The 27,439-nt window shown below is 36.9% G+C and overlaps 1 protein-coding gene across 5 annotated transcripts in view; it reads left to right on the top strand.

Moving 5' to 3' along the window:
• The window catches only part of LOC149533142 (vacuolar protein sorting-associated protein 9A-like), a 125,835-nt gene that overhangs the window by 73,541 nt on the left and 24,855 nt on the right, over positions 1–27,439 (top strand). For all 5 annotated transcript variants that reach the window (XR_016358037.1, XR_016358036.1, XM_089807345.1 and 2 more), the window contains one exon: positions 5,735–5,914. Coding sequence is in view for 3 of the 5 variants with exons in the window: in XM_089807345.1 (XP_089663471.1) it covers positions 5,735–5,914 (180 nt within the window). In the remaining 2 variants the exon portion in view is untranslated. The remainder of the gene's footprint in view (positions 1–5,734; positions 5,915–27,439) is intronic.

Raw genomic sequence — 27,439 nt, 5'->3', positions numbered from 1 at the left:
CTCACCTGATAACCCTACTTTGCATCAATCCACGATTTCATTATGGTAAGAAGGTTTGAGGATGTTTCCTTCCTAGGAATGGCCAACTTGCTTCAAATTTTTATAATGTTTTTGAAGTTTGAGAAAAGTCGAGGGTTAAGAGATGGTGAGGGGATGTTTGTATGATAAATATGGAATGCCTACAAAAAGGCAAGGGACGTGTCCACGTGTATTATATGGAATTTTTGACAATCTCACAACAGTCAATAATTTGAAGGAATTTGAATTGTTGATGCAGAAACAAATCACACAACCTAAGCCAAGGGATTTGAATCACTGTAATTACAGCAGAACAAACCTCCAAACGAAACCTAATGATGGATCAATTAGAGTGATCCAAACTTTTGATGCAAAAATTTTCTTTGGTGATTCAAAATTGTTGAACAAAACTTTGCCCTTTTGTGGACAAATTCCTAGATGTGAATTTGGATAAGTTATAGTATATGTGAGAGCTAAATAAATAGCTATAGATTAAATAGAGATAGACATATAGAAATAAACATAAATGTATTTCATTCAACAGGTTATTTTTTAATCTTTTTCCTATTCACTTATGAGTATTATGATGCCCAAACTATGTTATAGAGTTGTAATGTCCCCATCTTTTTAGCATCTCAGTGGAGTTCTTGGCCTTTACATCCTCCGAAGGCTAAGTGTAAAAATGTAATGTTCCCTTTTAGAACATTAGAAATATTGAAGTCTTATTTCATGCAATATTAAATTGACTCTGAGACTTAGGCTCAAAATATTAAAAAGGTCAATTTAATGTTATATTAAGGACAAAGGGGCAAGGAGGAACAAGACGAAATGCTTTAGGGAAGTTGAAAAGCCACAAGGGAATAAGACGAAACCAGAGGGGAGCCGAAGAGTCTTGGTTTGTGTATTAAATAGAGAAAGAGGCTCATTGTTAGATACGCTTAATATTATTATTCATTTTAGTTTTCTCTCTTGTGAGAGTCTCAGAATGCTTCATGCTTTCAGCTAGTGGGAGGACGTAGCCCCTTGTGCTAACAGGCAGTGGACGCAAACCCATTGTCCCAGGAAACATCATTTTAGGTGTTTCATTTGCGCTTACTGGTTCTCATCATAGCATTCCAATCTGATTGTTAAATCCGTATATAAGATTGGATTATGTTTTGCTAGTTATTGTATTGCTGATGTATAATACAATAACGTACTTTAGGGAGTTATAAGAGTTGCTGGTTTAATCTTATTGATTTGTGATTCAAGTTAGATGTTCGACATCTTGAATGTTATTTTGGAAACAATGAACTGTTATCTTATGGAGAACCGTTGGTTTTATTGTTGTCTCGTATTGCATGTTTCTTGTAATTGAATTCGAGTATTATATTTCTAAAAGAGACTAGATAAGTGCCGTTGGTTTTTCTACTGTTGTCAGTTGTGCTAGAAACTATCTGCCAAGTTTTATTTCTGATTATATTGCTCCAAGAGAAACCAATAAATATCCTGTTCGGGATATTACAAAAAATAAGAAGAAATTGATTAAATTAATTTCTTATAAAGTCATTAAATAAATTAAAATTGAAAGGTGACTTTATATTTAATTAATTTAATTTTCTAGAAGCACAACTAATTATTGTATTGGAAAGGGGAAGCTTCTAGAAGGGCGAAGGAAAAGAATAAATAGAGGCGAGAGCTTCATTGTTAAGATCCGATTATTGTGAATTGCATTTGATATGAGCTTGGGAGAAGAAACTAAGGGTTTTTGATTTCAATTAGCCATTGGAGAGCGTCAATTCTTTAGTGTTGCAACCATTTGAGGTGGTGAAATATCCACTGAATTTGGCATTTAGGAGAGTTTCATTCTGGAGTTCTATTTGTGCTTAAATTGGGGAATACATTTATTGTTGGCTGCTACAGTACGTGTGAATAGTGCTACGCTATAGTATTTATACTTGATTCCGATTGCAACTTTCATCTCCATCCTTGGGCATCACTATTATCAGGTTCCTCTTGCAACTATTAGTAGTTAGCGTTGTAATTTTAGACATATAATTTTGCTGTTGTAAGTGATAATTCAGAATCAGATTTTAGCATTGCTGTAGTCATTATTGTAAGCCCATTTGTCTTGGCAAACTCATAACAACATTGTACATGGGAATGAATTCAATAAAGGAGATATATGTTGCATACCATTTGTTTGACGAAATGTCCATCTAAAAGCATATATGATCAGCATAATAGTTGTATGCCAATTGTTTGTCAAAATATCAGGTGGCTGTAGGTATGCATTCCATATCTAGTTTCCCTGTATATGCATTAAAAAAATACCAAAAAGAACTGTAGTTGCATATTAGTTCATTGTAAGAGGCATTGTAATATCAATTGCCAATATTCTAAATTTCTTAGCATGATTCAAAGTCAAACTATATCAAACAAACTAAAACACAAAAAAAAAACAGAAAAGAGAAAGGCAGCATACAAGTGTTTGACAATATTCCTTGAGCTAAAATCGGTCAGTTTAGGCAGGGGATATTACAAGAGGAAGCTAATTAAACATCTAGATTGAATAGGATAGATGTAGAACTAAACATGAAATTAATTTTTTCACTTTGCTGTTTTGTATGCAACACATCCTTGAGAAAAGGTGCTTGGTTGCTCGTATTTTGTCTATTCACTTATGAACAGAAAGAGCATGTGAAAGATAAATCTCTACAAAGGCAATCATTCGCAAATTTTGAGGTTTTATAAAGATATGACACAAGTTTAAGTGTATTTAATGTGACTAAATTTCTGCCCTCATTTTTGATATAGGCAAGCAAGGTATTGTGCCATATCATATCCAAGTTTATATTGAGTATACTAGTATCAAGGAAGTGGGTGGCATGTTCAATAAGCTTGCTAAGGAGGATTTTGTAGACCACCATTGTCACTACATTACAAACTTTTTCTTTTTCTTCATAAAAAGGGTGAAGAGAATATGTTAAATGGCACTGAATAAAGTCTCTTACACCTTGCTTGTTATAGGAGCTAACCCACTCCAATTTATAGGTATGCAAATGAAGCATGGTTAGCAGCATTGATCTCTCAACAATTTCTAAAGAGATTATCCTTGTGCTCCATCTATTATGAAGTCTAGAGACTGCCCCTTGATCCACATTTGTGATTTGATATTGACTTTACCTTACCTTCTTTTGTAAGAAGGTTGTTGCTTGTGCAGTGTTGACCTGGTTGCTGGGCTTTGAGTCAATGATCCTATTTGAGGATTTGACATCAACATCTTGAACTTCTGTGATTGGGAGCACCCTTGTGCATTGGACTCCTCATTGGAATGATTGCAACTCTTGTGCTTGCCACGTCATTTATAGGTCTTCAATGGTTTATTCTTGTCTAAAGGTGGTGGCTTCTCTGATGCGGTGATCCCATTTAGCATTTTGCTGGAACTCTTTCTCAGTTGTTCCCACATATTGATAGGCTTCCCCCATTGTTTTGATCCTGATAAACTTTAGTTTGGATCCAAGATTCTAGTTAGAGTACAAGAATTGAAACCTAGTATGACAATGTAATTTTTTACCCTTTCGGGTATGGTTATGCGAATCTATACATACATAACACACACACACAAACATACATATATTAATATATGTGTGTGTGTGTGTGTGTGTGTGTGTGCGTGTGTGTGTGCGTGCGTGCGCAAAATATCTAAATGCTTTATATTCGTAATTTGCAAAAATGAAAATACTTATCTCAAAATGTAATTACACAATAAAAATGACAACTATAAATGATTTTAAAACTCTCATTCTTCTTCATTAGAAGCATCATGTAATATTCCAGACCGTTAGGACTTGTAGAAAATTCCAAACTCCTCTAATGGCATTTCTACGAACAGTTTATATGCAAACCCAAACATGAAAGTTCTGATATCCCTGTGATACTCTAGCCGGGACTGTTATTAAAACCGATGGTATACTGACATAAAACAATCGATACACAGATGTCCAAGATAATTATACCATTGGCGGCCAAGAATGACAATGCTATTTCGTTGATATTTATATATTTCTAATACGGTAACTGGCAGATACAATCAACTGAAATGCGAGCTTAAATAAAATACTTCTTTAGCTACCACAAAATTACAGTCATAATATGCTGGAATGAAATACAATAGAGGGAACCTGAAAGATGTATGCAGACCCGAAATGAGCTGGAACTGCAGTTTGAAACCGATTCTCGCTACCTGAACTGACCCAGCCCATCGATACCTCTTCAGACCAATACTCTCTTGCATGCTAACCCCCTGATACCTGCTTACCACAGTGGACGCTGACTATGTGGGGCGGGGGGGGGGGGGGGAACAAACTTACTTTACTGCTGGAGGATGGATGTCTACACTGCTGCCGCAGTATAACCTGATACTGCCTTGCAGATTCACGCAAGCATTCCTCCCTTTGGCATTTTGAGGGGACTGTCCACTCTGCTGTCCAACCTACTCCAACTCTCATGTGAATCCGTGTTGCTGTCTATTTGATACCAGGCAGATTGCTGACATTATATGAGCCACTAACACCTGAAGATAGGCTTCTGCAAAATACTCTTACCACTCCCTCAGTTATGGATTTACTGTCTGCTGTCCAAACACAAGAATACCAGTACTGACCTGTACGTACCAGTTACTTGAAATGACTTCAACACCTGTACTCTCTCTGCCACTGAACTCCCACTTCTTATAAATCTTCAACACATCAATTTGGATTCACAGTTCTGATGTGCAAATGTGACATACTAGGTTTGCGTCTAGTCTCATTGTTTTCCTCAAGGGGTTTCGTCCTTAGGAAGTATCCAGTCACGATAAGCAACCTCTTAGGATTTGTTTAATACCATATATTCATGGTGTGCATCCCAATGTAGCTCCACACTTTTATAACCTCGATATGAGGGAAGACACAAACAACTAGGCAATGTGGGATTAAAAGCCAATTTTGTCTTTTAGTCACTTAACTTTATAACTCATAACATTAAAATATTTAAATAAATCACTTAAGTCACTTGAACTTTAACTTTAACATCTCTTGAAATACTTGTATGATTGCCATGTCGTCTGAAATAGGAATCTCTCCTCATAATTCCCCATGTGACCAAATACACTTTATAAAAATAGAAAGGGTCCATCTCTATTTCCCCTGACTTACTATACATAGTAAGTATGGCAAATAGAGTCCAAATGACATCGAACAAAAGCCAAATCCATAAATTGCTGAAAGTTGGAGATGAATCAATCCTCAGAGGACCCTCTAACCATCCTCATTAGCCTATGAGGGTCCAATATTAGGCTAATCCCCAAAATTCTGATGCTGGCAACTAGTGGGGACATTACACATCAAGGTTAGCATTTGGTTTAGTTCTTTTGGAATTACAATCAACTCAACTGCCATCCCCAGTAGTATGTCAAGTACAACAGTTTTGGTTAATCATTTGTAGCTTCGGTCAGACTAGTCCAATCAATGATTTGTGGCTTGGGACCCTGATGATCAAGAGGTCATAAATATTTTTTTATTTAAAACTTGTTTAGGTTGTTGCAATCAAACAGGTTGAGAATGGCATCAAATTTATTCTGTTGAACATGAGTAATTTTCATTTTAAAATTCTTTCAAAGGTTGTTTTGCATGCATGTGCATGGATGGTGATGTATTATGTCTTGCTGATTGTTTGTATTAATGCTTTGATGCAGCTTGCACAGAAAGAATTGCAGAAAATTAACACATATAAGGCTCCTCGAGATAAGTTGGTTTGCATTCTCAATTGCTGTCGAGTCATAAACAACTTGTTACTCAATGTTTCTATGGCAACAAATGACAATCCTCCTGGAGCTGATGATTTTCTTCCTGTACTAATCTATGTTACCATCAAGGTACGATCTCATTGGATACCTTGCAGTAAATTTTGTATAGGAATAAACAGATTGATTGGATTATTCTATGTAGAAACTCATGACTGGCTCAGTTTTCACATCTTCGCCTTCTTTCATGTCTTTGATCTGTTTCTCAGCTTGCATAATTGTATTTGGGAGCGAGGGTAAATTATGATTAGGAGATTAAAACCTACACATCATATCCTCTCATTTTCTTCCTGCTTAAATGAAAAATTGGCTACTATTACAAGGTGAGCATAACTGTGATTTGATAGTGGAGAGGATTATCATATATAATATATACTATAGTTTTTAAAAATAAATTACAAAGGAAAATGTTCTCATTGAATATAAAATCTATGTAGGAAGGTGAAAACAAACTATAATGAAAATGATTCCATTACCTCTGGATGGCAGCATCCCCGAATTCTAAAGGTGTTCTTATTCATGGATGAAATAGAAAACTGACTTTTGCCTTGCTAGGGCCTAAAACTTGATGAATATAGATTGAGAACAGATCATGTCATCCCATGAAGATACTGATTATGCCCAAAGGATACTTCTTGAATGTTTTCTCTCCTGAACAAGAAGAGGAACATGCATTTCAACTCATGGCATGGTTCGTGAAAACAATGGCCTGTTCATGCACATTGATAAGATTCTTGAATGTTTCCTGTACAGGAAGAAGATTGTGTTTCAACTAGCAGCATAGTTTGTGAAAATTATGGTCTATCCATGCACATTCATAAGATTTTTGAATTATTTTTTCTGTCCTGAGCAGGAGAAGATCAGGCATTTCAACTAGTAGCATGGTTAATCAAAAATATGGTCTATTCGTGCACATTGATAAGATTCTTTTCTGAAGCAAAAAGAAGATTTTATTGCGGAATACACAATTGCCTTATTGCGGATACACAATTGCCTTGAAGTCTACCATAGTTGAGGATTCCTGAACTCCATTAGGACACGTGTTCACATAGACCAGAACATAGGATAGCATTGTAAATGGCTGAGATAGAACTATGAAAACGCCCCTTTCCAATGTTGGATCTGCCATGATCATGGCCATTGTAACATGATATACTCTTCTCAAGGAACACAAAGTTAGGATATTATGAATAGTGACAATCCAAATCTTTTTCAGCAACCTTGGGAGGAAGGGAACCAACTTAACTCCGCAGACTCCGGAGTACAACATCAGCACAATTGTTACAAATCATCACAAAACTAAAGAAACGTTCATGGAAGATTTAAATTATGATGAACAATCCTAACACAAGTCATCACAAAGCTTATTCCTAGGTTGGTCAAGAATCTTGTTTCAGTTCAATGAATGATACCTGTGTTCATTTTACTTTTTGCAAATTGTAGATTGTCTCTATGGTGCCAGGATGGTTCTATGCAAAATGTGTATTACAGCTTTAACTAGTACTTCTATCTACCATAACCAATTGTCACAATAAAATGCAATACACAACCAATGCAATACCATAATACCATACAATGAGAAGGGGATGATATCTTTTATTAATTCCAAAATACTCCATACAAAAGTGTCCTTTCCTTCGCTTGGATCAGTTCTTATATATTATTTCTGTTGGTTAAGTAAACCAAGGGACACCCCCCTTCGCTACAACTAATTACCCAACTCCCCTACTAACAACTTCATGTATAATAAATATTTATTACTAACGGACATTATCCCCCCCTCCCCCCAAAAAAAAAAGTATTGCTCTTTTAGAGGACTAAGACAAAAAATGAGCTAACCAAATCACAATTTTTGCCAAGAGGAAGGTTGTGAGGATTGTTGGAAATATGGCTAAGTGGATGTGTAAGTGTTGTCATTTATGGCAACATACATATTTTGGTATTTCATTATGAAATCAGTGTTAGAAAACTGTCTAAGTATTGGACAGTTTGCAGCAGTAGAAAGAGAGATTCGGTAAGTACGGATGACAGAGTTTGATTTAGTTCATGTGTAGTTAAGGACTGATAATGTCATGATGATGTATGTCTGTGCGCAAATTTGTATGGATAGTACGCCGATAGTTACAAAAGAATTACTAGTACATGTAATTAACAAAACACAACAAAGCATGACGGTAAAATCGATTGTACGACTTAAGGAATTATTTTGTTACAAAATAATTACTTAGCCATGATGGGTCGACATCCTAGATGTTAACCTCGAAGTTATTTTATATTTAGCCAAGCGTGTGGAAGCTTTAAGGCCGATTGATCAAGAGTTTTGTTAAATTGCAAGGTATAAGTAAAGATCATATCTTGCACAACAAATGAGGTAGTGATATGTAATGTGAACTATTGTGAAGGAAGCTTAAATGATATGCGAGCTTTGTATGATACGAGATCTGGTGTATGATTAGAAGATTCACAAAGTGAAGCAATGAGACTTAGCATGTATATCAATACTTGTGAAGAAACTTATTTGTATATTGCATGTTAGGGCATTGAGCTCTTCTTGCATAGTTTGTATTTGATCTACCAAATTCTAACAGGGTTGAAGCAACTCCTAACAGGGTTGAGGCTTTTAACAGCGCTTAGTCCTCTAACAAGAGCTCGAGACACTATATGTATTTGATAGACTCATAACAGGGTCAATATCCTTAACAAGATTTTTTTGTTTAGTGGATCATCTTGTGGGTATCATCCCCACTGGGGTTTTCCCTTGGTTAGGGTTTCCCTAGTTAACAAATAATGGTGTTAGGAGTTCTCTATGTGTATGGTTTTATTTATTGTTCAGCATTGCTGGTTTACTCTCTTATGCAAGTTATAAAGTAATTAACAATATCCAATTAAGGGAAAAAGTTTGTAGAATACTGATTCACCCCCTCAGTATTATCTATTTCTAACAATTGGTATCAGAGCACAGTTATTCAGAAGAGGCTGAACAACTTGAGTAAGATCCCTATGGATATGGAATAGTTGAAGAGAAATCTTGAAGAAGCTCTTGAGAAATTGATCTTCTTACTGAAGAAAGAAATAACTTGAAAGATAGATATGAATATGCAAAAGTTTACATTGGCAAATTGAAAAATAAGATTGATGATCTGAGATCTAGGAAGGAATCAAAAGAACAGATTAGTGACAATGATGAAATAGGAACTTTCAAGAAAGAAAATGAGATCTTGAAGCATGAGTTGAAAATTGTTGAACTTAAGTTGAGTCTGAAGAAAGATGATAGTTGTTTGAACTAGATCTGAAATCTGAGAATGCAGACCTAAGATCCCAGTTGTCTTAAGTAACATTTGAACTAGATTTTATTAAGATATAACATGAAGAATTAGAAAAGTACAATACTATTGTGAATGGAAAATTGACACAAGCTAAATAGCAGTTAGAGAAGTTTTATTCCAGTAGTGAGAAAATTGATGATTATTTATTTTACCAAAAATCTTCTTCTAATAAGACAGGCCTTGGGTATCTTATTGGAGAAAAGTCAGCCAAGAAAACTGAAGTTAGGACAGAACCATATCCAGTTGTTGAGACCCTTAAGCCTAAAGAAAGTGATCAGAGTAGGATAGAATCAAACATATCCACAAAAGTACCTAAGGAAACATAGCAAATCAATCTATTTGAGAATCAAGATGAACCTAAGAAAACATAACAGTCACCTAAGGAAGTTAGACATGAATTTAGAGGTAGATGTTTTATATGCAATGAAGTTGGTCATATGAAGAGAGATTGCATAGGTAAGTTGTTTAAACCTATCACTAATTTCTATTGTTATAATTGCCATGGTTATGGTCATAATGCAATAAATTGTAAGAATCCTAAGTTTGATAGTAGTAATGGAAATAGTAGAGTGTTTAGGAACTCTAACTCTACAGGTAATGAAAGAGGAAGATAACAAAGTAGATCTAATGATGGTGAAAGACCTAATGGAGGAAGGAACCAGGTTGTATGTTACAAATGCAAGAACATTGGATATATTGCAAGGAATTGTAGAGCACTTGATAGTCAAAATGGAACCAATCAGAGAAGGAATGCACCTGTATGTCAGTTATGTAATAACTTTGGACACACAAAAAAAGTTTTGCAGAATGGATAGAAAAAATTTCAACAGGAATCCTGATTACAGAAGGAACAATAACAGAAATGATAGAAGAAATGACAATGGCAGTGATAATGTTGATGAATTCAAGGAAGCATTTGTGAAAGCTAATAATCCAGAAAGTCCTTATATAGTTTTAGAAGAGTAGTATTTCGAAGCACCTAATCGAAGATTAAAGTCAGTAGTTGTTTGTGACTCATCCTATTTGAATTAAGCATTTCAATGGTAACAGAGTGTCAGTTGATCATAACTAATGGTAGAAAGAGAATTAGAAGTTGCACAGTCAGCAAAAGGTAGAAGACATAGTGAGGAAGCTATGGTAAAGTGTGCAAGTGTTTTTGTGATCGCAGTAAGTCGTATAGAAGAAATTAAGCTTACTGGTAATCAGAAACAAATTGTGAAGATAAAGTAGATACACATTTAATGCGAAGTTAAATGATTTAAGGATTGCAAACAAGATTGTCAGTACCATTTGTTCGTGTAAAGAGTTTGGAGCATTTGTGAGTGATTTGACAATGAATTGTGAGCGAATTGAAGCATCTGAAAGTACGAAGTTGCAGAATCCCTAATACGTGATAACTAAGGTAGTTTAGGAAACTTTTAGTTGGAATTTTCAGTATAAATAGTTAACATTATGGCAAGCCAGTTGGTATGCAATGTTAGTGAGACCAAGGTACAAGTTTAAGAAGCACATGTTTGTTTCCCTTATTGATGATCCTTTGGGAGCATTTTCTCAAATCCCGCCTAATTTACTTGACATAGAAGATGTGAGAATCGACATTCACAGTAAATTTGAGAGTATTGGTGATGAAGACATTCACAAGGATTTAGGAGTTATGTGCAATGGAAACCTAACCCTTAAACCCGAGATGCATACTTGAATGCATTGAACCTAATCAAGTATATGTTTTATACGTAATTCGATAATCATGAGTGGAGTAGGATTATCTTGAGCAAAGTACATGAAGAAATGTTTTGGATAAGTGATATACCTGTTGTAATTGATAATGACCTAATTCATAATGTTACTAGACTAAGCATTGAAGGCTGTAATCCAATGAATGACAAAAATGTCAAGAAGATTGTCGAGACAAACTTGAAGACAAAGTTTGATGGAAGAAATATGAAGGTTGACCTAATTGAGAACTTTGGAGTTAGAGCATTAAGAAAGATTATTGGGTATAAGCTCAATCGCAGTTCAAGGGTAAATTTTGTTGCAATATGATTTCTACATGCAACATATGTGATAGTTGTTGAAAAGACAAAAGTAAAAATGTGTGATTGTCAGAGTGCAATTGTTGGATATCATTGATAACATTTGTTTTTCTATGCAACCAAGCAATTTCCCGGAATGACAAATTGGGATAGTAATGAATGTACTATGAAGATGGTCATCTAGTGTTTTAGGATCAGACTTGATGATGTCAGAGATAGAGACATTGATAGAATGATGAAGAGTTTTCAATTGGAAATGAAGAAGAGATACATAATCCCTCCTATGGTAGAAAAGTACAAGGATGAAATATGTTTTATGGTGGAAACATATACAACTTGTATGGAGGCAGTAGAACCAAGAGTGAAATTTATAGAACCTATGGGCTATGAAATGAATGAAGAATTCATTGAAGGTTATGCAAAGATAATATTGCAATCAAAGAGAGATACTGAATGTCCTAGATGGGGGACATATGATGAATAGATGAAGGAAATTCACTCTGAACTTCATGGCAAAGAAATCAAGAAGAATGTGGAGAAAAGGATAGAATCCATTCTCAAGGAATCAAGTATGACAAGACAAGAATTTTGATGAGATCAAAGGCATAGCTTTGGAAATGAAGGCTAGTGGGCAATCAAAGGTATTGGTAGCTACTCCTATTGCCATTGCAACACCTTCAGAATAAGTGACAGTAGCAAGATCTACTTCACAAATACCTACTGCACCCTATGCAGTAGTTATGCAAGTACAACCAATCAAGAAGCATCATCGGCAGTAGAAGAGGAAACTTGATGAAGATGTGATAATGGTAATATTTGCGCAGAGGAAAGCTGAGAGATTGGTAAAGGTAAAGCAAGAACCTATACCATCCCCTAGAAAGAGGACCAAGCAAATCACTAGTGGTACAGGAAAGAGAAGGAAAACATTGTAGATTAGTGAGTCTGATGAATCTGAGGAAAAAATTGAAGAAAAAGCCGTGGAACAAGTAGTTGGTGAAGGAAGAACATCATCTGGTAAGAAAGCCTGGAAACCTAAGGTTGAAAATTTGAATATGCAGATTATTGAGAATGATAATTTTGTTTCGTTAAATAAGTATTATAGTTTGTACAGTAACATGGATAGAAGGCAGTTAGAAAATGCTATAATAAGGAATATGATTCTAAAGAATAAAAGGTTTGTTAGCATTCAAAATAAAATTCGAGAAGACTTGTACAATAGACTACTTAATAGGAAAAGAAGAGTTATAGAGGAAGATATGAAGTTAGAACAAATATGATTAAGAGATTGTGTGATGTTAGCACTGATGAGGATATAAAAAGGATTTTGAAAAGTATTGAGCCTTTGTTGAGGAATAAAAGAAGAGCAATTCTTCTTAAGGGAGGAAATTATGAAGAAGTAAATAAGGAAACCGAGGGAGCCATAGTCAGTTATATGACTTCTATGCCAAAAGCCACTAAAGAAAGTGCACAACCAGAAAGTGCAAGTCCTATGTACGTTGCGGCCAGTACAGCTATTGATGATAAAAAAGAGGTTGAGGAATCTCAGCAAATTAACTCACCTCCACATATAGTTATTGGTACTGAATCCATGCAAGTGGACAATACTCACATAACTATAGATGCTAAAGAGAATCCTTTTGCAGATTATGGGACCAACATTGTTGGCAATATTATTGCCTATTCTAGCTTAGATGAAGAGGATGAAAGCATAGAAAAGAAGAAGATAGAGGAAGAGGAAAGAAAGAAGGAAGACAAGCGAAAAGGAGAAGAAAGAAGGAAAGAGCAAGAAAGGAAGAAAGTTGAAGATGAGAAAAGAAAAGAGGAAGAGAAAATAATAGAAGAGGAGAAAAAGAAAGTTGGGGAAGAAAGAATGAAAGAAGAAGAGAAGGAGAAGAGTCAAGAGGAAGAGAAGAAAAGTACTGAACTATAAGCAGTCACACCCATTCCAGTAGCTACCCCAGTAGCAGCAACAACAGTTATTATATTGCTTGTAGCATCTGATGAGGACGATGATCAGAAAGGTTTGATGACCTCTTTAAGAAAGTCACTGAAGAAGAACAAGTTTGTGAAGACTTTAGAGAGAACAGTAGCAAAAGTTCTAGAAGAATGCAGAAGACGATGCAGATCATTGTCACAAAACCAGATATTTAGAGGAAGGCAAAAGAGATAATGAGATCTTTTGATGTAGAATTCACCACTTTGTCTGATATTGCCTTAGTGCAAGCTCAGACTAAGAATAAAGCATCATTGTTTGATTTAGTACACACTAATGTTAGGAATGACTTGCAGACCTTGAATGTTTGCACAAAGGAGCTGAGGAAGAGCTTAGATGAAGGGAAGAAATTGTATGGACAATGCGCATTGTTACACATTTTTTCATTCTTGCATTCTCTCATCCTGATGATGGACCACAGAGTGTGATCCGAAACGTTGATGCCAAAAAATAGCAAACACAATCAAATCCAGAAGCAAATTGTCAAAAAAATACAATTACTTGTCAGATTTTTATATCCAAATCAAAGGCGAGTGAGCTTCAAACACTCACAATCATATTACAACTTGACTCAAGTATTGAAGGCATTGAAGCTGAAATGGAGTTAGTTCACAATGCTATTAGAGGCATTGAATTTGAAAAGGAAAAGGTAATAAAGAGATTCTCTATTCTTAGAAAATATTTCTCCTAAAATTATCATTTTGCAGAGGCAATTAGAGAAGTGTCTTGCAGCTAAGGCATCCTATGACAGATTTTCCTATACTGAGTTGAGCACAGTTGAAGTTGCATCTTATGCACTTGCACACTTATCAGTATATCTAATGTAGTTAAAGAGAACTAGAAGAAGGATCTTGAAAAGTTAAAACTTGGTTCTGTAGACTGTATATCAAGAATTTCAAGTTGATCAGAGGAAGGTAATGCAGTTTTGTATTATTGTTTTGACACCCTTGTCATTGATGTCAAAGGGGGAGAAGAATGTAAAGGAAAATTGTATAGAAGATGCATATACATGTAAGGGGGAGCTTTGCTATGTATATAGGAAATCATTGTAAAGGAGTGATATGGAACTTAATGCTCAATCAAAACTTAAATAAAATTTTGAAGTTTTGAAGGCAATTTTCAGTAGTTATTTTTTTTTGTATTTATTGTTGTTTTGTATGACATCATTTTGGAACTTAGCCAATTTTCTCAAATGTTGCCATCAATGTCAAAGGGGAGATTGTTGGCAATATGGCTAAGTGGATGTGTAAGTGTGGGGAGGTTGTTGGTAATATGGCTAAGTGGATGTGTAAGTGTTGTCATTTATGGCAACATACATAATTTGGTATTTCATTATGAAATCAGTGTTAGAAAATTTTCTTAGTATTGGACAGTTTGCAATAACACAGAGAGAGATTCAGTAAGTATGGATGATAGAGTTCGAGTTAGCTCATGCGCAGTTAAGGACTGATAGATGACAGTGTCATGATGACGTATGTCAGTGCGCAGATCTGTACGAACAATACGGCGACAATTACAAAAGAATTACCAGTACAGGTAATTAATAGAACAAAATAGAGCACGACAGTAAAACTGATTGTATGGCTTAAGGAATTATTTTGTTAAGAAAATAATTGCTTAACCATGATGAGTTGACATCCTAGATGCTAACTCCGAAGTTATTTTATATTTAGCCAAGCGTGTGGAAGCTTTAAGGCCGACTGATCAAGAGTTTTGTTAAATTGCAAGGTATAAGTAAAGATCATATCTTACGCAACAAATGAGGTAGCGATATGTGATGCAAACTATTGTGAAGGAAGTTTATATGATATGCGAGCTTTGTATGATGCAAGATCTGGTGTATGATCAAAAGATTCACAAAGTGTAGTAGTGAGACAGTATCTTATTTATATCTATACTTGTGAAGAAACTTATTTGTATATTGCATGTTAGTGCAGTGAGCTTTTCTTGCATACTTTCTATTTGTTCTACCAACTCCTAACATGGTTGAGGCTTTTAACAGGGCCTAGTTTACTAACAAGAGCTCGAGATGCTATATGTACTTGATAGACTCCTAACAGGGTTAATATGCTTAATAAGATTCTTTTGTTTAGTGGATCATCTTGTGGGTATCATCTCCATCGGGGTTTTCCCTTGGCCAGGGTTTCCCTAGTTAACAAATAATGGTGTTATGAGTTCTTTATGTGTATGATTTTATTTATTGTTCAACATTGTTGGTTTACTTTCTTATGAAATTAATAAAGTAATTAACAATATCTGGTTGTGCGCAAAAGTTTGTAGAATATTGATTCACCTCCCCCTCTCAGAATTATCTATTTCTAACAATGGTGACTCGTTGTTGTTGTTTCAAAAAGTTTCAGGTCCCTTTGTGCGGCAAGTTGCTTTGCTCATGGTGTTTGTAGTAGCCTTAGTGCATCCATTCTATCTTTCTTTGTCATGGCTTGTTTCTCTGCTTGTGTAGCTTTCTCCAATTCCCACTCTGTTTCTAAATTTTCTATTTTTGTTTCCAAAAGGGACCATTATCCTTTGATCTTTGTTGCCTCCCTTTTTACCTATTGCAGCTCTGTAAACATGGTTCTGAATGTTTCCTCCATTTGTGCTAATATAGGTATAAGGGGTGGTTGTTCCATATATGTTTGTACTACCTGGGATGCCCTCCATTTTCCCATCTCTTCCTCCCTTCCAACTCCACATCCAAGGAGTGTGCTAAATTCCTCATAACATTTGCTTTGCATAAATTTCAGCAATAACTTTGTTGCTTTTACTACCACTCCCATATCTGATCCTTCGCCCTTTTGATTATCTCCTGGGTAGCTAGTTTGATGACATTTAATCCCGCTAGGAATCTCTTTGTTGTATCTCCAATTGATAGTGCTCCACTTTCTGTCATCCCTCCTCTATCCTTTGCCTCTTTTTTCAACTTCCATTCTATCTTAACCCTCAGTTTGTGGCCTTGTTGCTCCTAAAAAGTCTCCCATCCTCATCAGAGTAGGTGAGGGTGCGGTTACTTCTTTTACTCCCATCTGAAAATTTTCCATTAGCTTGTCCACTTCATCCATGGTACCCTTTTCCCCTCCTTGTCCAGGGCTATTCTTGTGATGATTGGTTTGTATTTGCTCCTATTGTGCCATCATCTAGTAGTTTCAGCAAGTGTAGGTGTGACCACTAGGGCAATTGGTTGAGACATTTCTATTCCTTGCTGAGTGGTGATTCTGATGCTATGTGCTGCCTTTTTGTGTGATTTGATATCCACCACCTTCACATGTGATATTTGCTCTGTGGGGACTAATTGTGCTACAAATGAAAGCTATGACACGGTGAATTGGCTTTCATACATTGTACAATTGGCCTCCTTGACTGGCAGTGTATGGATGGTTCTGTCATGTGCTCCTTATGGGTGTCTCCTATTGGGATCATAGGGATGTCTCCTTCATTTGGCTTTGTATGGACGTCCTTCGTACAGACGGTCCCTTCCTCTACCTTTGTACAACCATATGTTGTACTATTGGTCATATGATCACATCCTTCTTCAACCATACACCATACTCCTCCCTCAGTGCTAATTGATGTGAATGTTGTTTTTGTCGTGTCTTGGACTTCCTTTCCTCGATCAAGTTTTATTGCCTATTCTAGCACGATTCTTGGCCCTTCATCAATTTGGAGGAATGTGAAATCTCTACGTGTTCCTTTGATGGTGTCACTTGTAACATGTGTTCGAAATTCATTCTCCTCAAAACTTGAAGATGTGTTTTCCGTACCTGTAACTTGTGTTGTTGTCCCCTCTTCATCTGAGCTTCCTTCTTCCTTTGTTCTTTGTCTATTGGTGGAAGCTTCCTGCCTTACCCTTTTCTTCCTTGGTTCTCCACTCCCAGTGCTAAATGTGTCAAGGTACAAGCAGTAACTCATTGTAGGTTGGTAGGGTTCCACCATGTTTGCCAGAACAAATGTCCCCAGTGCTCTGGAGCTTCCTGTGTGTGGAGGGCCTCTAAGAACATGTCTATGTCATGGTGGGGCATGTAGAAGGTCTTGTGCCTTCCAAAAATTCTTTCATTTTTTTGAGAGGAGTTGAGCACAATTATAAATTCTCCCCATATTGAATCCATTTACCAAGGGTAGCATTCATATGGCTATAGCAGAGGTTTGACTTCCCCTTGTGAGTTTGCTTTTGACCAAATCCACGATGCATCTTCATTTTGCATTGGCTAGGAAGGTTTTTTTTTAGACCCCCACTGTTATTTTTACTCCAAATTCTTTCTCATGCTTTCTTTGTAAGGTCATCTCTACAAATTAGTTGGAAACATTTTTTCTTTTCTTCTGTTGAGATTTTGGATGGAGATTTTGTTGAGTCTTGCCTTCTGTTTGGGGCACCAAATGCTTTGTTCACTTCTTTTGAGGAATAAGAAACTGTAACACTTCGTTGGAAGTATTGAATTATAGACTTGTGCTCTTTCTTATCATACCCAACAATTATTGTTCTAATCACAGACTTAAATTTTTTAAAATAAATAAAAGGCATAAAAATAATCTTGTCCACCTTTGCTTTTCACAGTGTAGTTTTCAACACGTGGTTATCTTCTGCATTCTCCCACCATGCAGGACACTCTCTGCCATAATTGCTTTCAAATGTGATATTAGTCGTTGTGGCTGTTTCTTCACTGCTCCTTACTTTTCCTCTCTTCTTCGTGGAAGTTGTGTGTTTCATCTACAACTTGTTACTCCCTTTTTCTTTTCGCGAATCTGTAATTGTGCCCTTGCTGATATTACCTATGTTGATTTTCACCATATTGGTCTTTTAAATGCCCTTTTTGCTCTTATGCTATTCTGTATCCAATTATTCTTGGCCACGTGTCCCTCTTTGGGCTCTTACCTTTCCTTGATTCACATTGGTTTTCACTTGTACGAAACGTATGAGTTGTGTTCCCTTCTGTTGTCGTACATTAGGTGACTTCGATTGTATGTTGGCTAGCCCCCTCTTCTTTTGCCGAAAGTTAGTTAACTTCTACTATACGTGGGCTAGCCTCCTTTTCTTGGCATATGCCCCCCCCCCCCCCCCCCCCCCCCTCAGCTCCTTCTGTATGTCCTCCTCTTGTCTCCTTTGTTTGTCCCATCTCTCTTCTCTCCATATGTGTCATGTTCTTCTCTATGGGCTTTATCACTTCGTGGCATACTAAGTTCTCCGTACGACCAATGTTTGCTTTGTTGGGTTGGTTGCTGTACTCCCTCATGTGGCTGTCACTTGTGGTTGTAGTCTCTTCCTCAAATGCGGCTTTATAATACTTTCTCATGGTTAGGTTTTATTTTGGCCTCCTAATTCCCTTATTAGGCTCTTTTTTATTACCTTCACTTTTTACTGTATTCTTTTTTTTTTCTCACTCTCTTTATTTTCCTTAAATCTACTTCAATGTCACTTCTTCGACTTGGTTGCTTTTGTCCTCTCAGTGTGTTTGAGGGTGGGCCTCCACGTTTTGTTTTTTCTTGTAGCATATAAATTTGAAATATTTGATTTCTTTCTTTATAAACTTTGAGCTTTGATATTACACGGTCTTTTAAAGAATCATTATCTAGTGTAGACAATTTGATTGCCCGATTAGTTCCAAGCTCCCTTATTTTGTAAGGCCCCAATCAATAGATTCTAAACTTTCTTCGTTAGAGTATTGTGACCATTATTTTTGAGTACCAATTGTTCTGGTTGGAATTTCAATCTTCATAAGTGTTTATCATGCTAAAGATTTCTTTTTCTTTGGGCCACTTCAATAGCCCATTGCGTTGTCATCCTCCTTTCATCTAGCTTCAGTAATGTACTGAGTCACTCTTTTAGGCTTTCATTATCTCCTAGTCTATGTTCTATTGTGATTCTTAGGCTTGGAACTATGTATTCCACTGGCATTACTGCCTCCTATTTGTACATTAAAACTATGTATTCCACTGGCATTACTGCCTCCTATTTGTACATTAATTAGAATGAAGTTTGCCTTTGTTCTGGATTTGTAAGTGGTACGGTAAGCCCACAATACTACCAAAAGCCTCTCTTCCTAGCCACTTTTTTCTACTCCACATGTCTTATGCATAACAGATACTAGTACTTTGTTTGTGGCTTCCATTTGGCTATTGGCCTGTGGATAGTAGGGACTGGAGTGTGTATGAAAGATCTTAAATATTGTTGTCATTATTTGGATGACTTGGTTTACAAAATGTACTCCCCTATTACTAGTGATCTAAAGAGGTATTCCAAACCGGGTACTATCTGTTTGTATAAGAATCTTGCCATACTCAATGCCGTATTATTTGAAAGAGCCCTTGCTTTTGCCCATTTTGGAAGATACTCAATGGCCACTCTTACATATCTACATTTGTGCATGTTACTCATCTTTAAGGACCCCACAAAATCTAGTCCCCACCTCTTGAATAATTCTTGTGGCTATGATGGAAAAAGATGCATAAAATCCCTCTTCAATGCCCTGCTCTTTGTCACAGGTTAGTACCCATTCCCAAGCATTGGTATGTATAGTTGGCCACCATAGTTCGACCTGTAAGACTTTTCATGCCATGGCATCTGGTTTCATATGTTCTCCTACCAATCCTTTGTGAGGTTCTCTATGCACCTCTGGAATCTCTTCTTCCTTTACGTATTTTCACAACATATCATCTAGGCCCATCTTGTATAGTAGTCCATTGATGAACTGGAATGTTTTACTCTTCAATGCTATTCTCCTTTCACTGGTTGGCATGTCTTTGGGGAAGGTTGGAGTGCATAAATACTCACGTACTTCTTTGTACCAGGCGATTAGTGCAGCAATTTGGAATAAGTGTACGTTCGAGAAGTCTTCCTTTACTCCTCCTTTTGCAGGTTCTCCTAACTGTATTCGAGACAATTGATTTGAAATTACACTACTTTTCCCTAGACGTACTGTAATTCTAAAAGTGAACTAAAGGAGGATTAGCCATCTACTCACTCTAACTTTTATGATAGATTTGTTTACTAGATAGATTAGGGCTTGGTGGTCAACAAAGAATGTGAAAGGTGTGGCTAGTAGATAGTGTCTAAATTCTTGAACACCATATACCATACCTAGTACTTCTCTTTCAGTCGTGTTGTAATTCTGCTCTTCTTTTGATAATAATCAATAGGCGAAGTACATCGGATGATCTAGTCCTTTTTCCCTAGCTTGTGCCAATGTGGTCCCTATCTCGTAGTTGGAGGCATCTACGTGGACATGGAATTCTTTGTTCCAATAGGGATATACCAAGATGGGTGCTCCTACCATCCTTGATTTTAGCTCTTGAAATGCTTCCTCTTGTTCTTTATTCCATGTGAATGGTTCTCCTTTCCTTGTTGGCTTTTCCAATGATAATGATACCTTTGTAAACCCTTCTATGAACCTTTGATAGTACCCCACGTCCTAGGAATGATTTGATATCTGTTACATCTGCAGGCCTCTCCATGTGGCTGATGACATTGTTTTTATCTGGGTCTACTTTTATTCCTTCCTTGCATACTATGTGGCACAATAGTCTGCCTTGTGGTACCACAAAACGATATTTTTTTGGATTTAGTGCCTGCTTGGCTTGTTGACATCGCTCCATGCACTCCCGGAGGGCCTTGAAATAACACTCCTCACTATAGATCGACTAGTCATCCAAAAAGGCCTTAAAGTTGCCAATCGACATCTTATCAAAAATGTGGAGTATGATCCTTAAGAAGGTGACAGGTGTGTTACAGAGACCAAAGGGTATCTAGTTGTACACGTATACACCGTACTTGCACCAATTTTTTTTTTGTATAAAACTTGTCCTCTTCTAGGATGCTGATCTGGCTATAACTTGAGAATCTGTTGATGAAAGAATACATTTCATGACTCACGACTTCTTCTAGAATACTATCTGAAAAAGTAATAAAAAAGGGACCCTAATCAGTTACGACATTTAGGCATCTAAAATCTACACAGATTCGATTCTAATTACCTTCATTTTTCAATGAGACGAGAATAGGTGAGGCCCATTCACTAGTTTGCACCTTAAAGATGATACTGACATCGAGAATCTTGGCAATCTCTTCTCTTACATTGGTTACATAGTTTCTATTCATCCGATATGATCTTTCCGTACTGTCCTTGCTCCTGGTATGAGGGGTATTCTCAGGTTGTATTCCTTCAAGTCTTTATACATCCATGCAAATATGTCCTTGTATTCTAGAAATAATTTTAATGTCGCTGCTTTTAATATAGGGTCCCAGGCATCTTCTACGAGGATTACCTTGGGATCATCCTCCTCCCATAGGTTTGTTCTTTTTATATTAGGTTCCTCGTACTTCACTGCTTTGTCCTTCTCAGACTGATGAGGTGAAGTGTCATCTATTTTTGTTGTACATTATTTGCACTAATGAATTTGTAAAGTATTGCATTTTGGGTGGAAGACTTTCTAATTTTCCATCTGCAAGTGGAATAGCCTATTGAGGGTGCAAGTTTCATCTTTGGAGCACTTTCTCAATCTTAATACACCTTCCTTATTTGGTTCCACTCCCTCATCCTTGTCCTAATACCTACCATCTGCTTCAGAATCCGAGGCTAACTCTTGATTCAGTGTCTGGCTTCGAAGGTCAATTACATATTTCCATCCTTTTGCTTCATTGGAGAGAGTATTCTTCTTCCAATTGCGATTCGCTTTAGTTGTGATAAGCCACCCTCTTCGCAAAAGTGCATCATAGCCCTTCTTTTCTAAAGCAATGACTACAAAATTTGTTGTGTCCTAGTCACCACATTTTATCCCATCATTGTTCCAATGGGCTTGATCCCATGCTGGTCTGCTCCTACAAGTTGGAATATAGGTGGCTAGAGGGATGGTTTCCCTTTTCCCAAGGCTTTCCAAGTTTCTTTAGGAAGAATGTTTGCACCAGACCCTTCGTCCACGATATTGTTTGTTAATTTGCAGCCCATTATTAATATTTCTACTATGTCTCCCCACTTCTATTGTAAATAGTGTATTCATCTCTTTCTCTTCACTTGGTTCCTCCTTTTCTTCCTTCTTGGATTTATTCTCCCCCTAGTTACTTCCTCCTTTTGTAATGCCAATCTTTAGTTGTGGCAGAGTTTCTAGTAAATCAGGCTACCCTGTCGATATGGTGGCTTGCAACATCTATTGAATAATGTTTTCTTTTGATGTTGATTTTACAGAGAGTGGGCTTTCAATACTTTGCCCTTCTTTCTTCATGGCTTCCTAGATGTCTTTTCTTGTCTCCTTGAGTTTCTCTTTCTCTATTTGCATCAGGATATGTGAGTTTTCTAGCTTGTAACATTGTAATCGCCAAAATTTCTCTCCTAGGCTCTGAAATATCAATCATGTTTACACTTTTCTATGTGAGACAATCTACATCTTTGTGATTACTAGGTCTACACCATTTATACAACATCCCCCCACTTTGTCCTCCACTTTGGCAGTCATGCGTAAAATGACCCCTTTCATTTCATCTCTTGCATTGAGTCATGGGGCTTCCCCAAGCATCGTATTGGATGCGGCTTTGGGGGGTATTGGTATTGTTGTTATTAGTTCCTCATCAGTTGTTTCGGTACTCTCCTAGCGATGCCTTCGTATTTGTATTTCTTGGTGGTGTGGCTTGTTCACCTTGGATAAAGATACCAAAGTATTTCTTGCCTTCAGGTTACAAGGGGACTCTTTAAATGAGTGTCCTAGTACTTGGCATATGTCATAGAATGCCTTCTTTGGACAATTGGCTTTTGTGTGGCCCTCCAACTAGCAGTTAGTACACTAGAGTTCCTTGCCTTCTTTTGTTCCCTCTTTCTTAGCGGCCATCTCATTCATCATTCGCATCATATCTCTTCTTAATGCTTGTATTGCTTTGGATTCTTCTCCACTATCTCCTTCTGAACTATCACTGTCACTCCCCCACTTACTTCCTTTTGAGGTCTTGCTTTCACTTTCAATGTCCATGGCATTTGTCCATACGTTTGTGTACGAGGATGGCAGTACCATCTCCATCTTCCTTCGTAGGGATGGTATTAGTCTTTCAATGAACCATTTTTTTAATCCATTCGCTAGTTTATTCTCCAATTTGCCTATGAGTTTCTTTAGTCTCTAATTGCAGGTTCGTGTGGATTTATTCTTCCCTTGTCTAGTATTATATAGTTTTGTGACTATATCATCATCATCTTGTAATAGTCTAAACTCCTCTTCAAAGGTTGTTTTGAGATCTTTCCGTGATGTTTTCTTAGTAGCGTCCAACTCTGTATATTGGTCGATGGCAACCCCCCTTAGGGTGGCCGGAAATGCTCTTAACCAATCATCCTAGTTATTCTCTCCATTTGCTTTCCATATGGTTATACACATCTTGCATTAACGTGCTGGGTCATTTGACCCATCGCCTGTGAATTTGGGAAGTTTTTGTTTCTCTGCTATTCCTGCCATTGTATTGTGTTGACTATTGTCTTTTGTGTTTACTGCAGGCAAAGTTATTCATTTTCCTTGTACATCTTCTTCAGCCTAATTGGAGCTTTCTTTGTTGCTTGTCCAATACTTTCTTTGTGCTGGTGTTTCTGGGTTTGTGCACTTAACTCTCGTTTCTGGTTCTTCAAAAATAGCCAAGTTTGCTATTCCTCTTATGGTAGTTTGAATCAAGTTCAAAGTAGGTTGGTTCTTTTGGTTGAATCCTATCTGAATCACTAAGTTCCTTTAGATGGCGGTGCCTCTCCTCCTGTTCTCTGATGCATAACGACGACCACAATGCAACTTTTCCCTCAATTTCCTCTTCTTCCAATTGCTTGGTTTTTATTTGGCATTGGGAAAATTGATTGTTTTGTTGGCTGAGTGTTCTACACCGGGAGATATTTTACTCTTGTGTTCCTTGTTGGTTCGTTTCAACAAATTCTTGTAGCACTGGTTGCATCTGTTGCTCTCTTTTACTTCGACACGTTGTTCCTCCAACTATGCTAGGTTCCTTTCCAGTAATTGAGGGATTTGTCCAAGGAGATTGTACACTTCTGATGAGACCAGTAGTTTGTCGCATAGCGTGCTATTTGGAACCACTCTCTCTCGGGATTCCTTTTGCACGTACTGATTGACCAAAACTTCCCATGCATGCACTAGATCTTGTGTCACGTGATCCTCCTTTGTTACTTCGTCCTCCTCAACGTCACTGTCTGTGACTAGTACTTGCTGTTGGAGTGGGGGACTCATCACTCCCTTGCCTCCATTGCCATGAAGTTATGATCTCAAGACCTCTAGGTTCGAAGACAGGCAATGGCACCAAAAATGCAGATTGTCCCTATGCTGCCATGATGGTTCTATGCAGAACGTGTATTACAGCTTTAACCAGTACTTCTATCTACCATAACCAATTGTCAGATTCAAATGCAATATGCAACCGATACAATACCGTAATACCGTGCAATGAGAAGGGGATAATATCTTTTATTAATTCAAAGTAGTCCATACAAATCCGTCCTTTCCTTCGTCTGGATCAGTTCTTATAAATTATTCCTGTTGGTTCAGGAAACCAATGGACACACCCTTTTTCTACAACTAATTACCCAACTCCCCTGCTAACAACTTTAAGTATAGTAATTGTTTATTACTGACCTACACGAGTGTGATTATAAATTGGTTAGAGGAGCTGTGGTTTCAGCCAAGGGTGTAGGAACAATTGTTTAGATCATTACTAGATGCTACTACATCGTTTATTGAATCTTTTCTCTCCTAAACAGAAAAAAGTCCAGGCCTTTCAACTAGGGGTATTGTTCATGAAAAAACATGGTATATTTATGCATACTTGTAAGATCCTCCCTGAGGAAAATAGAAATTTTAATTGGGAAATACATTTTTTTCCTAGGATTCTACCAGAAACCAAGGGTTCCTCAACTACATTCGGACACGTGTTTAACACAACCTTTGGCAAGTCCCTGCCTGATAGGCTACTGTTGGAAATGGTTGGAATAGAATGGGGGCACCAAGAGATTATGAAAACATCCCGTTTCAATTTTGGATCTACCACAAACTTGGTACTCAGAAAGCATATGCTCTTCTCAAGGATACCAAAGTCAAGGTTTTATGAACAATGATCGAAATTATTAAAGCAGCCCTAGGAGGAAGGTAAGCAGTTTATTCATGCTGAGCCTTAAGTAAACAACAGAAGAATCCTGAAACAAGCAATCATAAAATTGAAGATTTAGAAAATGATATTGAATTCAAAAAGCAGAACCAAGATAAGGACAAAACTTCTCTCAAATCAATTAACTAAATCAGCTTACTAAAACTTTTTAAGTCTGCAATTGAAGGGGACAAAGAGATAAAATTTGTTCAAGCTTTCAAGCATAACAAAGAAGAAATGAAAGCCGAATGCCCATTAACTTACATTACTGGTTGGCACTTTCAAGTCAACTATTAATGGCAAGAAGATCACTCTAAAAACATCATGCTGGTAAATCTGGGAGCCCAATGTTACAAATGCTGTCAAAACAGAAGAAAATCCCCCACTGACATGGTAGAGCTAGCTTATGAATTGAAACCAACTAGAACAATACCATGATATTATTGAAGTCATAGTCAAGATAGGGACGTCTGATTCCACTGAGTCAAAACAATGTGAATCCTCTTCATTGAATATTCAATGTATTGGCATACCTAACAATAACCTTTTTCTCTAAGATACAGTCGGAACAAGGAAGGTAGGCATGATACTTTTGAAGAATTACAAGAACATTCTCCTTGAGTAGACCAAAACATGGATATCCTAGGCAACTAGCAAATTGGCAATGGTTTGGTTACTAGAAATGTTTTCTATTAATTCTGCACCACCAAGCTACTGATTGCAGTTGCAAACAGTGATCAACAGAGAGATAATGCAGAGCACAATGCTTTTCTAGTACATGGAATACCTGTCACAAAGTAAAATCATTACCATGACATTGGACATCCTATTAATAGGAGCAACAATTTCCAGTTGAGACACAAACATTGGTCCAGTTGTTCAAAGCTGTCAACTTAAATAACACTACCTAAGTCAAAAATAAATTAATAACCACCCAACTATGTTCACCATTCAAACCAAACTATTACAACTACTTATGTGATTTTTATGAATATTATTCCTTGGTCATTGGATACATTTTCCCTCACAAAAATAATGGAGTTGCCTTCATATACCAGACAGTGGTGTGGGCTATGAGCAATAGCACCCACAAGGTTATATTGATTGGGAGACATGTAAATGTTTTCTAAACACTCAAGGAGAAGAGAGGGAGTTGAGAATTCGACCACAAAACGACTAACTCCTTGGTTCAGCTGATACACCGGTGTCTATGCTTCTTATAGATATAAAGGGTTATTTACTTGGTTGAATAAAAGTAAGGGAAGCTGCCATATAGCAGAAAAGTTAAAGAGTAATAATATCAGAAAATAGAGATGATTTCAAGTGTGGGTTAGTGTACTGCAATCTTTGATTATTAGCTTTTTTACCTGTAAATCTAAGATTCAAAATCAGAAAAATGCTCCAGTTTAGATATGAAGTATTGTTTAATTCATTGTAAAATTTTCTTAATTGTGACCAGATACTAGAAGGAAGTCGATGACAAACAGGGCCATGTGATGTATAAATTCATGGGTTTAATCATCTGAAACTCTATATGAAGAGGAATACAGATAGTTTTTAAGTTTTAACTTTTATGTAATAGATTATCCTAGTCAGCGAGTGCATTGAATTAGCTTGCTCAGGTGCAGCTTGTGTAGGTACAAATTAAAAAGAAGGGAAATAAGCTTTCATCAGAACTGCCGGTCATGGAACAACAGCTAATACAAGAGTTGGTTCTTATTCATTTGAGGGTGAAGTATTGTTGGAGATAACGAGCACAGAAAGCATAGATAATGCTATGGGATCCCAACACAGGCTTCTTCCAGAAATGTTTCCTAAATTAAAATTGTTATAGAAGTATAATAAATAGTCCACAGTTGCTGCATACTCCTCTGCCTCTCCCAGGGACGCGTATCCCCATTTCTGTACCTGATACATATATGATACTGCAATGGATACCATACACACTTGTGCCCCAAAATACCTGATTTTCCAACTGTGTGGCTGTGACATTTGATTTCTTTTAAATTTGACCTAACTTGTCCTATACTTAGTCTAAAATAACTACAATCATGCAATATTATTTGGTAGTGCAAACAAAACCTACACTAAATGAAATGTTTTTCTATGTCAGCAACTCATGTTTTTTGGTATCTTCCAATGTAACTT

Source organism: Cupressus sempervirens, chromosome 10, assembly GCF_028749045.1.
Source record: "Cupressus sempervirens isolate cs-2001-9-10 chromosome 10, ASM2874904v1, whole genome shotgun sequence".
NCBI classification, from domain to species: Eukaryota; Viridiplantae; Streptophyta; class Pinopsida; order Cupressales; family Cupressaceae; genus Cupressus; species Cupressus sempervirens.
Note: the sequence above shows the minus strand (reverse complement) of the source record. Positions and strands in the feature narration are given on the sequence as shown.